Source organism: Vulpes lagopus, chromosome 5 (assembly GCF_018345385.1).
Source record: "Vulpes lagopus strain Blue_001 chromosome 5, ASM1834538v1, whole genome shotgun sequence".
NCBI classification, from domain to species: domain Eukaryota; kingdom Metazoa; phylum Chordata; class Mammalia; order Carnivora; family Canidae; genus Vulpes; species Vulpes lagopus.
This window is the reverse complement of record NC_054828.1, coordinates 114,661,195-114,675,293: the sequence shown is the minus strand read 5'-3', so window position 1 is coordinate 114,675,293 and position 14,099 is coordinate 114,661,195. Positions and strand designations below refer to the sequence as shown.

Here is a 14,099-nt window from a genome sequence, read left to right as displayed (position 1 = left end):
AAATAGGCAAAGGCTCTGAATAGACATTCTCCAAAGACCTATAAGTGACTAATAAATTAGCACAGGAAAAATATGCTCGATATCATTAGCCATCAGGGAAATGCAAATCAAAACCACAATGAGATAAGATAGCTATCATCAAAAAGACAGATAACAACCGTTGGTAAGGATGGGAGAAATTGGAACCCCTATATGCTGCTGGTAAGAATGAAAAATAAAATTGTGCAGCCGCTTTGGAAAATAGTCCAGTAGTTCCACCATATTGTCCAGCAATTCCATTTGTAGGTAAATATCTGAGACAAATGAAAACATATGTCCACATGAAAACTTGCACACGAATATCTATAATATCACTATTCATAAATAGCTTAAAACTGGAAACAACCCATATATCTATCAGTTGATTAATGGATAAGTAAAATGAGGTATACTTATACAGTGGAATATTATTTGGCAACAAAAAGGAATTAAGTATTGACAAATGCCTCAATATGGATTAACCTTGAAAATAGGCCAAACAAAAGAACCCATCACATAGGACCACACAAGTATGTTTCCATTTATATACAATGTCCAGAATAGGCAAATACATAGAGATAGAAAGTAGATTGGTGGTTGGCACAGGGCTTGGTAGTTTTGGGAAAATGGGGAGTAACTCTGCTGAAGAACACAAGGTTTCTTTTTGAGATGATGAATATGTTCTAAAATGCATTGTGAAGGTGGTTGCACAATTGTGAATATACAAAAAACCATTGAATTGTATGCTTTAAATGCATGAATGGCATGCTATGTGAATTGTAGCTCAGTAAAGCTGTTACTCTGAATACTATATGAGATGACATTTTACACCCATTAGATTCACACACACACACACACACACACACACAATTGTGACATCAACTGTCCATGCAGATAAAGAAAAATAAAAACCCATGAACATGACCAGTGGTACATTTTCTTTAGAGAACAATCTATCAAACTTAGCACTTTTTTTTTTTTTTTTAAGATTTTACCTATTTATTTGAGAGCGCGCACAAGCAGAGGGTGGGGGGTGTCGCAGAGGGAGAGGGAGAAGCAGGCTTCCTGCTGAGCAGGGAACCTGAAACTGGGCTCGATTCTGCAGCTCCAGAATCATGACCAGAGCTGAAGGCAGATGCTTAACCAACTGAACCCCCTAGCTCCCCAAACTTAGTAATAGAAAATACACAGACCCTATATGATCTAGCAACTTCACTTTTAGTATTTACCCTAAAGAAACCTGTCACACATGTACAAAAAAGGAAATACTGAAAATAGTTTATTATAGCACTGTGATAGTCAAAGGTTTGTTAATAGTGAACTAGGAAATCTATGGGTTATTCATATAATATAATACTGTATACCAGTTCAAATGAATGAATCAAATCTATATCAGTGTGCTTAAATTTCAAACATAATATTGATTAATGAAAGTAAGTTGGAAAAATTCTATATATTTATGTAAACTTTAAGACACAAAACAACAATCTGTTATTCATGAAATCATACATGTGTGTACTTAAATAATAAAAACAGCTTAGAAATTATTACACTGACCTCAGAATGCTGGTTATTTCTGAAAAGGGACAGAGGAGAAATGGTGGCAGAGCATTAGTTCTGTGTGCAACATTTATTTTTTAAAAAGGAAGGACCTGAAGCAAATGTTAACATCTGTGAAAAATGAACAGTGGCTATGTGAACGTATGCTATGTCATTTTCTGTTTTTTTTTTTGTAATATATAAAATAGTTCATATTTTAAAGTGAAAAAATGATATCTGTATTCAATAATACCACATTTGGTTTTTGGCTAACTAACTAGTTTGACAGATTGGAAACTTATTTAAGTATAGTGCTGCTTTAAGATGATGGATGACTTTTCCAGCATAGCATCACTGCACAAAAGAATTTCAGGATCATTTAGCGGTTACGGGTTTATCAATCAGATTGCCATGACATGAATGTGAAAGGTTAGCTAATTCATGCAGGCTTTAAAGGAAAGAGCATTTGTTCACTCTTTATTCAGTGGCAATTGATGAAATCAGAAGAGTATAAAAATGGAGGAAATCATCATTCTTCTACAATTTAGTCATTTCTTAAAAACTTTTGGTGTAGACTTTTTCAAAAGGCTATCTATACTGTTTTTCCCACTGTTGGAACACTGGACTTAATAGGTTAGAATTCAAATTTTCCTGTTGCCATTTATTAGTTATATGATGTGCAACACGTTACTCAATCTTTGTCACCCTCAATTTTGTCATCCATAAAATGAGTATATTAAGATGAAATAATACTATTAATAAATATCACCTAGATTATAGATGTTATTTGAATCTTAAATTAGGTGAATCTTGTCTTCACAAACTTGCTATTATAGAGAAATGCACCCTTTTTGGATGTGTGACTTTTTGTTTCTTTATTATAGAGAAATCCACAACTGATGATGAAGTGCAGAAATCAGACATCTCATCGAGCAGTCAGGGAGTGATAGAAAAGGAGTCCCTGGGACCTCTCCTGTTGGAGGTAACTGTTCTCACTTAGTCACAAAATGATCAAAATCTTTGATCTAAGCCAATTTGGTTTTTTCTTTATCTTTTATGTTTTACTTCTAATTAATAAATTTTAAAACACAGTAAGTTTTCAAAAACCTTTAATAATTATTTTATAATCTATTTTGACAGTTATGGCTATTTCAGAATTAAATGTGAATAATGAATATGAGAACTTTTCATAAAGGCATTCTATGTAGTCAGATGGAAAACTGAAGCCTGCTGCACGGCTCTGCCGTTTATTCCTGGAGTGGTTGGGACTCTTTGGGAGCATAAAACATTATAATTTAGTTTGCTAGTGTTATCTATGTATATCTATGGTAGAATTTCACTTTTGAGTAAGGGATGCCACACTTTATCAGAGTAGATGTTTTCCTAAAAAGTTTCCTGATTAAAATTTTTAATTGTTTATGTAAATACTATAAGGGAACTTAATATTTTAACAACCCTCTCCTAAACTTTTTAAAGTGAAGAACCTTGAAACTTGAATAATCTTGTAATTATTGTCATTTTCTCTCCAGCTTTTCCTGTCTAATCCTCACTCCCTCTGTTCTCAATGCAGATGTTTTATTTCCGAGCAAGCTCATCACCTCAAGTGCCCCCTCTCATACATGAATGTTTACGAACATGTGTGTGGACACACTCATTCCCTGCAGAGTATGCATTTCTGTCTCTAGGCCTAGTTTCATTTGTACACTTACATGTATACATATACATACATATATATATATACACACATATACACATATTTTATATATTTTTAATATATTTTGTATAAATAATAAATTCTCCTTTTCTTGTCCTGCTTGAAGGCCCTCCTTTTTGGTGAAGTCTTTCTGACAACTCAGACTTGTATGAGTCTCTTTATGTTCTAGCTCCCGTATACCTTTTCCTCTATTACCCCAACTAATTGCTCTTTTTTTATTATCCATAATTCTCTCCGCCAATACTGCTAATGTGAGAATATTCTGAAAATTCAGTTCTTGGCTTTTCTAGCCCCAGAAATTCTTTGTGTGCTTTAGGAGATGACACCTAAATATGTACTTCTTGTTCTAACCCTTCACATACTCTGTTCCTTTATTTTTAACAGGCTGCTAAATATTTTTTACTCTCCTAGTAGCAGTTTGCCCTCAGAATCTAAATTCTTCATTTTCCCTTCATGTGACACAACCACTATATTACTTACACTGTCAGTTTTAATGATTTTTACTAAGGAAATGCACGTATTTTGTAGATAGTAAAAAATATATAAAGACATAGGTCATTGAAACTGAATAGAAATGACTGCTATCTGAGAGTGTGTATGCATACAGGATCGAGAGGGGATGCTAATCATACCTGATCGAGTCCGACGATTTTTATTATATCCTCTTCATAACCTACTGAATTGAGTGTGTGACACATGACCATATTTTGGAAACAGTGTTGTAACAAGTAAGGTAAAAATGTTTATGGTAGAATCTAGGTGGTGAATGTACGGATGTTCACTACAGAATTCTTTCAAATTTGCTATATTTTGAAATTTTAAAATGGAAGCTATTAGAGGAAAATACGTTAAAGAAAGAAAAGTAACTTTTGGTTTATTTCCAACTTCTACCACATCTCCTTGCCTGGTCTGGCACCTGTCACCGGCCCCCTCCTTGAGTACCCTTGGAGCTTCCTGGAGACCTGCTCTTCCCCAGCATTTACTGCCTATCTCTTCTACCCCACAGGATGTTAGTAGACTAATTCTTGCATATTGCCCAGTTTTCGTGTGTTGGTTCTGTCTGCCTTCTCAGTGCCAAGTTTAAAGCTAGGCTCAGGACTCCTTTGGATTCATTAAATATTTTATTGAATTTATTTTCTGCATATAATGTCTTTTGAGATACTAAGAAGTAAAAAAAAAAAGAGATACTAAGAAGTATAAGATACTAAGAAGTATAGTATAAGTATACTTATATTATAAGTTGTTGAGATTTGGGGGGTTCCTGTAGGAAAATGGTGATCACTTAAATCCTAGCTGCATCATACATTCTTCAGAAACTTCAGAGATCAACATGGAAAGCAAGTAGATTACCAACAAACCGAACACATCACACCTGGAGATAGAGAATATTACTGCTGCTTTAATTTATGTAAACATTCATTATTGCTGTGTGAGACAAGTCCACAACACTTTAACATGAAGAGGAAATGACAGGAAAATGTCCATTTAAAGCTACTATAAAAAGAAAACAAAGTAGGAATTATTACTTTTAGCTGATGAAATTATTACCTGAAAACCACTGTGAATCAAGGAAAAGCTGTAACACAGTATCATACATGATTTAGAGGCCATCAGGCAAGCAAATTCAAATATGAAAAAGCACATCAAGTTAGAAATTCTGAAACCTCAGAATAGAAATATATTTAGGTTCTTGACTTCAAGGAGCTAACAGTATTTTCATTAGCTATAGATATGTGAAACAGACTTCACAATAGAATCACTAACTTTTACAGACTTGAACGCTGCCTCCATCAGCAGCTTTTTCTCTGCCTTCTTCTGCATCCCCCAATCTTGTCCTCATTGCCTTAAACTTTATATAATCTAATCCAGGGCAGCTAGGAGAAGTGGTGAAAAGCCATCATGACAGTGCCCTTGGATTCATTCAGGCAGTCTAGAGCTTCACTACTCAGGAAGATAGCCACTAGCTACACATGTCTATTCAAAGTTAAATAAAATTAAAAATTCAGTACTTCATCCTCACCAGGCACATGTAACATGCTCAATGCCCACATGTGGTTAATGACTACTACAGATACAGAACTTTTTGCAATGACAGCAAGTTCTCTTTGGCAGCATTGATCTAGAGGGACTTGCTTAGATAGAAGATGTGCACATCTCAAAAGTAACCAATTATCAACCATCCTATGAGGAATTCTCACCATATAGTTTTCCAGTTATTCCCCCCTTTTATTTGTTGTTTAAAATTTTTTATTTATTTATCAGAGAGAGCACAAGTGGAGGGGGAGGGGCAAAGGGAGAGAGAGAAGCATATTCCCCTCTGAGGAGGAAACCTGACAACAGGGGGGTCGATCCCAGATTCCTGGGATCATGACCAGAGCTGAAGGCAGAGGCTTAACTGACTGAGCCCCAAGGTGCCCCTCCCCCTTTTAAACATAAAGTAGTATGAGTTAAGAATGAAGATACTGGAGGTGATTTCCTCATATTTAAAAGGAGAGTGGAGTTAGACTTTATTCAACAAATATTTGTTGCTTGACACATAGTAAGTACTCCTGCATTTTTTATCGTCCTCATTGTCCATTGTTTCTACTGTCTGAATTTCCCTACCTCTTATTCAAAACTCTGCGTTGTCGGACTCTAGCATCTTATCTCCCACTGCTTCCCAAGAAAAATTCTGTTTTAATCATGGAGGTTTCCCAGTACCTTCCTCAGCATTCAGGCCTCCTAACCTCACTTTGTGCCATTCCCTGCATTACAGTGTGCCTCTTGACCACCGTTCACCACCCAGTCCCTCTTTATTAAGACTCTTTGTGTTGTATCCTTGACAAAACTATCTCCTCTCCAGCTCCTTCTCAGCCCCTCCCTCAAATTTCCCTTTCTTCACCTGCCTTGTTAAATGTCCGCATCCTTCAGGGTTCTGGCCTTTGCTCTTTTCCTTTTTGTTATCCCATGCACATTTTGGGTACTAGGTACTTTTGTCTACGTCTGTGTCTGTGTCCTGTGATATATTTGTGTACATGTGTGTGCATGTAGGTATGTATAAATTATCATTTAGGGTACTTGGTTTTCAAGCAGCAGACACCAATTCTGACTAAATTAAGCAAATGTGAATTTATTGGAGTGCTATTTGGATATCACTGAACCATAATTGGAAATAAGATAAAACCAGCCTCTTACTCTTAAGGAAGCTAGAGAGCAGATAGGATATGAACAGTCTCCTAGAAAGACCCATCAGGAGTACCCTGCTGCTATGAATGCATTCCTGCCATGTTTGTTCTTTCTGTAATTTTCCTCAAGGTCCCCATTCAGATTGGAAGTCTCCCATTGGCCTGATTAAGAATCTCCTGAGACTTTATTTAATGGGAAATAAGTAGAAAGTAAGTCTCCAAAGGAAATCAGATATTCTGTGGAAGGAAAAAAGATGATTATAGTTAAGAACAAATAAACAGAAAACCAGATGATTCCATATGTACCTGTAAATTGCAAATGTCTATCTTTAGCTCAGATCTCTTTTCAGAATTTTACTCTATCTTGCTACCTTTTGAACATCCCCATTTGAATGTTCCTTAGTCATTTCATATATTATATATATATATTTTTTTTTTTTTTTGAGAGAGAGAGAGAGAGAGAAAGAGCAGGCGCAGGAGGGGCAGAGAGAAAGAGAGAAAGAAAATCTTAAGCAGCGGACTCCCTGCCCAGAATGAGCCTGACTCGGGGCTCAGTCTCACAATTCTGAGATCGTGACCTGAGCCAAAATCAAGAGTCAGATGCAGTCCACCCAGGTGCCCCTCAAATATAACATTTCTAAAACTAAATTTACAATGTGTCCCTTTACCTCTGGCTTAAAAATATGAGGGGAAAAAAGTAAAAATAAATAAATAAAATAAAATATAAAATAAAATAAAAATAAAATAAAATAAAATAAAATAAAATAAAATAAAATAAAATAAAAAGAGTAGATTCGGAAAAAGGCACTTATCTACCAGGACTCTTACATCATTAGTGAAGGATCTCCCTAAATGCTCATTTCCACAGCTGCAAGAGGTCACCAAGCGCTATTTGTTCTGCGTGTGTCAAATTCTCTTCTATCACTTCCACTGCTGTTGCCTTAATGCGGGCTCTCATTTGAACTGGAGTATCACAATAGCATTGCAACTGTTCTTGCTTCCAGTCTGCACGCCAAACCTACTGCCAGAACGATCTTTACAAAAGCAGATCATGTCACTCTTGTGCTTAAAACCGTTGCCTTCAAAAAAATGCCCATTGCCTTTAAAATAAGTTTCTTATTTTTTTGTTTTTGTGGAAGATTTAAAAAAAACGCATTTTGCTGTTATATATAACAGAGATAATAACAAGTGCATACAAGGTGATTTTGTTTTTTGAATTCTGGTCTGTTTCCTCTGTTACGAATGTCCTTTCCATCCCTTATCCACCTGAGTTACTATTCCGTGTCCTTTAAGACTTCTCTTGGGTGTAGTGTGGCCTCCTCCCAGTAGTCCATACCAACAACAGTAGCTCCTTTGCCCATTTTGAGTGCTTCACTCTGTGCTTAACCTTTTTGAATTCCTCTTTGTACTATATTACAGCTATGCGTACTTGTCTTTTTCCCTTCAGAGACCATAAAATTGTTGAGAATTGTGTGTTTTATCTCAGAATTTTTGTATGTTAACTAGCACGTAGGTGATAGTGAAACTTATGGAGTGATATAAAGCCAAAGCCCTGTGAAAAGCCTTGGCCAGTGTGGACCCTGCCATGAAACACTGGGGGGTCAGGAGAGAAACCCCTCTGTTTGCTAATGTGAATGAATGAATGGATGTTTGTTACCATCTGTGTGCAGCTTGGTGGAAGACTGACTGCCAGGGCATGGAGAAACAGAAAGATTCCTTCCCAGAATCACCTTGGAAGTTAATTATATGCACAACATACAAGGGAAACTTGTAGAATAAGAGATTATCAGCAGATTATATTAGTCATACTTCAAGAAATTAGAGATGTTTGTATATTCATAGGAATAGTCTCAAAGAATATTCCCTGAAATGTTACCAGTCTTTTGGGGGTGAGATTTTGGCCGATTTTCTACTATTTCATTTTTCTACTTAAGCAGTTTTTATAAGTATATATATATATCAACCGTAATTAGAAAAAAAAAGGCATTTCCAGCAAGAGACAGGCTGTCTGCATCCCAGAAGTAGGGTTAGCAGGACAACTCTGCAACCACGAGGGAGCCTTTGTAGACCTGTTTTCCAAGCCAGCCTTTTCTGGGGAAGCTCAAAAGAAATATGATGCCCCAGACTTCCCAGAGGAAACAACAAGTCCATGTAACTGAGGCCAAGCAGAGAGAGACCTGGTGAAAGTTCTTCACTCCCTGTAAGGCGGATCAGCTGCATTTTTCCAAAAGCCAGTTACTAGAATAACCGCCCAGCCTGGCAGTAAAGTGAGGTACAGTCAATAGGAGGAGAACTTGGAGAAGCCCCAGTGGGTCTGTGGAAAGGATACCACAGGTACTCCAGGCCTACTATAATAAAGGAGAACTTTGGAGTCCTTTGATTTTGCAGATACTTTAAAAATAATTACACCAAATAGTCCGGGTGAATCCATAGGTGCTGGATACTGAGCCCACTGTTGGCTGGTCTTCAGACTGGGCAGACATGATCCCAGAAGTGGGTCTTGTTCTCTCCCATTCCCTCTGCAGATAATAAGCGACTTCCAGAGACAGACATAGAAAGTGAAGAAAGCAAAGGAGAGACTGTGGCTTTGAGGATAGACAGGGTCACCAGGGAGGTAGAGAGGGAGGAACCAAGAAGGCACTGAAAACTAGCTGATTATAGAGGCTGGGTAGTGTGGCCCTTGCAGTTGGCTCACCATGGAGCAACCAGACTTTGCTTGCCTGTCTTTTGATGTCAATACTGTTTCTTGGGGCAGCCCAGGTGGCTCAGCGGTTTAGCGCCACCTTCAGCCCAGGGTGTGTGATCCTGGAGACCTGGGATCGAGTCCCACGTTGGGCTCCCTGCATGGAGCCTGCTTCTCCCTCTGCCTGTGTCTCTGCCTCTCTCTCTCTCTCTCTCTGTCTCTGTGTGTGTGTGTGTCTCTCATGAATGAATGAATGAATAAATAAATCTTTTTAAAAAAATACTGTTTCTTGCTCTAAACTATGACACAGTTATACCCACACTGTTCTTTATTAAACTTTAAGAGACTAAAAATAATATAAGTGAAATCATATTTATACAGATTCAGTTAATAGCTAAGAACAATTTAAATAATTTTGGATCTACTTTTAAATAATTGATACAGCTGTATTTCCATTGTTTCTATTTTCACAAAGCCATAAGGCAAATAATATGTATTGATCATCTGCTATGAAATTGATAGCCAATTTAATTTTTAAAAACCCAAACAAAATGATTAGTTAGAAATGAGGGTGCTTTCCTATCTGTGTTCTTGTAATCATGAAATAGGTTAGCAAAGGGTTTATCTGATGGTGAGGTTTTTAGATCATTAATTATATCCCTAGGTTTTTATTGAAATTCCATCTTTTTTTATCTTGGTGATTCTTCCAAAGTAATCAAAAGGTGTTGCATTTCCACATTTAAAAAAAGAAAATTAGTTTAAAGCCTACTGAAACTGGAAGATTTTTGAGCAGGTAAAAAGTCCTGTTTTTAACATTTTACACAGAGAAGAAAATTCTTACAGGTAATTCTCATCATTTTGGCGACAAAGTCACAACTAAGGTAACATTTCAAAACATGCATTTTCATGTTCTGTCTCTGTAGTGTAAGTGTCTTTTTGAAAGGCAGTTTACTTTTTCATTGTTTAAATTTCATCTTTACCCTGGATAGACAAAATTAAGTGTGTTTGTTATTTGGAAAACATCTGCTAGGTAACTTATTATCATAACCACTTGTCATCATAGAAAAGGTCAGCAAATTTGGAACACTTGCCTTTTTAAAAAAGAAAAATGAATAAGCCATGACATTATTAGCTCTTTTAAGAATTTTTACCACAGATAACTAGCACACTTATGTGAGACATAAGGATTTTCATGGTCATTTTACATCTTGTTACAAAATCCTAGAAATGTACTGTTTTCCAAAGGTCTTGTTTCTACTGCTTATGCATATTCTATAGCAAGTAAACTGTAGTATATAACAATAAATGGAAAGGTTATATATAAGTAGGGTGCAGTCATCAACCTCTACATTCTGGATCTTCTGTCAGGAATCCATGGTTTGCGATATGTCTGTCTGGACTGAGTTGAGGTATCAGGGTGTCAGCATGATTTATTAATCTTAATTTCTTCTTTGTATTTTAGATTATACTATAAATAGAGATTCTAATTTTTTCCCTGCACCTCTGGATTTAATGCTCCCCTTAGGGTATATATATCCTTTAGGAGACCCCTAGCTCTGTATCAAGAGCATAGAAGGGCCCTCTGTGATTTGGCTCTTATCCGCCTCTCCAGATTTATTTCCTGCCATGAGCCTATCTTATACCATGTACTCCAGCAACTCTAAACGGCTTTTTTGTTTCTTAATGTGCCACACTCTCCCCTTTGCCTAGACTGTTTTTCCCTCATTCCTCTTCCTCTCCTCCTATGTCCTGTAGAACTCAGGTAGGGGTCTGCAAACAGCCTTTCTTTGTTTCCCACCCCAACCTCAAGTTAGGTGTTTATCTTTGTGCTCATAGAATATTTGGTGTATGTTTCCGACACTGCATTACTGGTATTTTATTATATTTATATCTCTGTAGTACTGTACCATAGGTTCTTTGAGGGTAGAAACCAGGTCTTAACCTATAGTTGAGAGATACTTATGACTGTATGCATATCAATTATTTGCTTCACATCTGCTACCATAGTGTGTCTCTCTCAGAGGGTTGATACACTCATTCATGTCTGCTGTATATTACTGTATAGTCTGTTTCAAAATCATATCCCTTCTACAGAGAACATGCAGTATTAAATCTTCTATTAAGTATTAAATCTTCTATTAAATCTTTTTTTTAACTTGCCATATTTTTTATCTCTTTTTCAATAGAGAAATGTGTTATGTTTATTTTTCTTTTATATTTTTAACCTTTCAATCTCTTAATTTTTTTTTTTTTGACTTTGCAGGCTTTGGATGGATTTTTCTTTGTTGTGAACTGTGAAGGGAGAATTGTATTTGTGTCAGAGAATGTGACCAGCTACTTGGGTTACAATCAGGAGGAATTAATGAATACCAGTGTCTACAGCATACTGCATGTAGGGGATCATGCAGAATTTGTGAAAAATCTGCTACCAAAATCACTAGGTACAAAGCAATGTGTTTTTTTAAAAAAATATGAACTCTGTATAGCTATTATTCTTCCATTATACAGTAATTATATTTATAATACATAGTATTATTCTGAAATATGTTATGTTAAAAATATTTTTAAATTTAATTTCAGCCCAATATGTAAATATGAAGGGAGGGTATCATCAAACAAGTGATAGCATTCCTTTTATCCTGTTCCTCTTGTTATGCCCTAATCATGCGACAGTAATGAGAAGCAGAGCAGTCATCTGCCTTGCCACCAGAAGCTTCTGCTTGAAATTACCTGTTTTTAATTGTGATTATGTACAAGAAAGTGACAAATGTATATCCTTCCCACCACCCTGCTCAAAAGGAAAAAAAAAGGGAGTGAAAAAATACTATCATGTTATATATGTATTAAAATGAACATTTTTGGAGATCAGTAGTTTCAACTCAGAAGTTCCAAATATGGTTGGACAGATTGCTGACAAAAGAGTCTAGCTGAGAGGATGGATGGAGTCTGATTTCTAGCCTCTGTTCATTTGCTAAACCCTGTGCCTATTCCTTAGCCTATGTGTGCTCTAAAAGTAAGGGGAGGGTGTTGGCTAGAAATTCTATATAACTAAGCCACACATGCAAATAAAATGTTAATCTGTACCTCTTTATTTTCTATGTTATTCACTCAATAGGATAGAAGCTTTATTTCTTCTTTGAAAAGAGTACTGTGTGTTTATAGTACCTAGGGGCCTGAAATGGTTATTTCTATTAAAATCACTAGTTTGATATTTGAATTATCAAGGGGTCTTTGGTGTTTTGTTATAGAATTTTAGAGTATAAATTACTTTAGAGATAACATAGCGCATTCCTTTATTTTAAAGATGGTGCAGAGATAAAGTAATTAACCCAAACCTCATAGCTAGCTCATAGCAAAACCAAGACTCCTTCCTCCAGTATAGGTTTGTTTCCATGATTTTCTCTAACAGTTACAGGCTGATGAAATGGTTAAAAGGAAGGAGGGTCAGTGAGGAGGATAAAGTAAGAAAACTATTGGGAATGGTGAGAGGAGAGCCTTTTTAAAAACCCTCTGACTGTCACCATGGTTTGAACATAACATTGTAACTGGGATATAGTGACCCATCACACAGTGATGATCACTTGAAATATACAGACATCTGGGGCAGTCCGGGTGGCTCATTGGTTGAGCATCTGCCTTCAGCCCAGGGTGTGATCCTGGAGACTCGGTATGGAGTCCCACGTTGGGCTCCCTGCATGGAGCCTGCTTCTCCCTCTGCCTGTGTCTCTGCCTCTCTCTCTCTCTTTCTGTCTCTCATGAGTAAATAAATGAAATCTTAAAAAAAAAAAAAAGAAATATACAGACATCTTTTCTATAACTGAATTCCATTTTCTTATATCAAATCAGGCAACATTTATGTTTTAACAGTCATTTTTATGTATTACATAAAATAAAGCTTTACATTTTTTATTTTTAAATTTTTTAGAGAGGGAGGTAGTGAGGGGAGGGACAGAGAGAGAGAAATCATCTTAAGCAGGCTCCACAACCAGCATAGAGCCCAACTCAAGGCGCAGTCTCACAACCCTGAGATCATGACCTCAGCCAAAATCAAAAGTCAGATAGATGCTTAACCGACTGAGCCAACCAGGTACCCCAATTTTTATGTAATAACTTATTGATTATCCACTATATTTGAGGCATTGTTGCATATAAAGTATGAGAAAAAATGGTTATAAGAAGCCAAGGTTGGTCTCTGTATATTATAAATATTTTTTGACTCACAGTCTCCTCTGAGAAACTTTGAATCCTCTCCCCAAAAAAGTGCACATTTTTACAAGCTCATCCTTAAGAATACATGCCTGCCAGGTTAAAACTCCTGCTTTACATTGGATTTGTGGCTTCCAATCATTTTTTCATTTCCAGTTACAAATGGAAAAGTGTATTAATTAACTGCTATAAAAATCTGAGCAAAAGAGTAGTAAGCTGTTACTTTTTAATTTCTGCCCTTAACTGTTTATGAAGACTGTTATGAATTTGTAAGGCCTTATTTTTGAGGGGAGAAATCCTGCACAATCTCTTAAAAATTTTAGTTTTGTAATTGTTAGACATTTGGTAAGAAATACAAGTATCCTGTTGCCTCAGGATAATGTTAGGTGTGAAGAGATCTGTCTTTTCATCTGAATATCTAATAAAGCAGATGGCTAAATGTATGTCTTTTGTATCTTCAGAGTTTTTCACCCTATTGGCGGACATATAATCAATTTTTCTCCCACAGTAAATGGAGTTCCTTGGCCTCAGGAGGCAACACGACGAAATAGCCATACCTTTAACTGCAGGATGCTAATTCACCCTCCAGATGAGCCAGGCACTGAGAACCAAGAAGCTTGCCAGCGGTACGAAGTCATGCAGTGTTTCACCGTGTCACAGCCAAAATCAATTCAAGAGGATGGAGAAGGTAAAACAAAGGGTGATTTTAAGGTGTTTGATCGCTTTTTCCATGGCTTTAAAGATCATGAGAGTAACTGATTATAAACAGTATTTT

General features: G+C 36.5%; 1 protein-coding gene across 8 annotated transcripts in view; it reads left to right on the top strand.

Moving 5' to 3' along the window:
- Positions 1-14,099, top strand: part of NCOA1 (nuclear receptor coactivator 1) — a 242,279-nt gene that overhangs the window by 159,785 nt on the left and 68,395 nt on the right. For all 8 annotated transcript variants that reach the window (XM_041756554.1, XM_041756549.1, XM_041756551.1 and 5 more), the window contains 3 exons: positions 2,442-2,539; positions 11,382-11,559; positions 13,833-14,012. In XM_041756554.1, the coding sequence (XP_041612488.1) occupies positions 2,442-2,539; positions 11,382-11,559; positions 13,833-14,012 (456 nt within the window). The remainder of the gene's footprint in view (positions 1-2,441; positions 2,540-11,381; positions 11,560-13,832; positions 14,013-14,099) is intronic.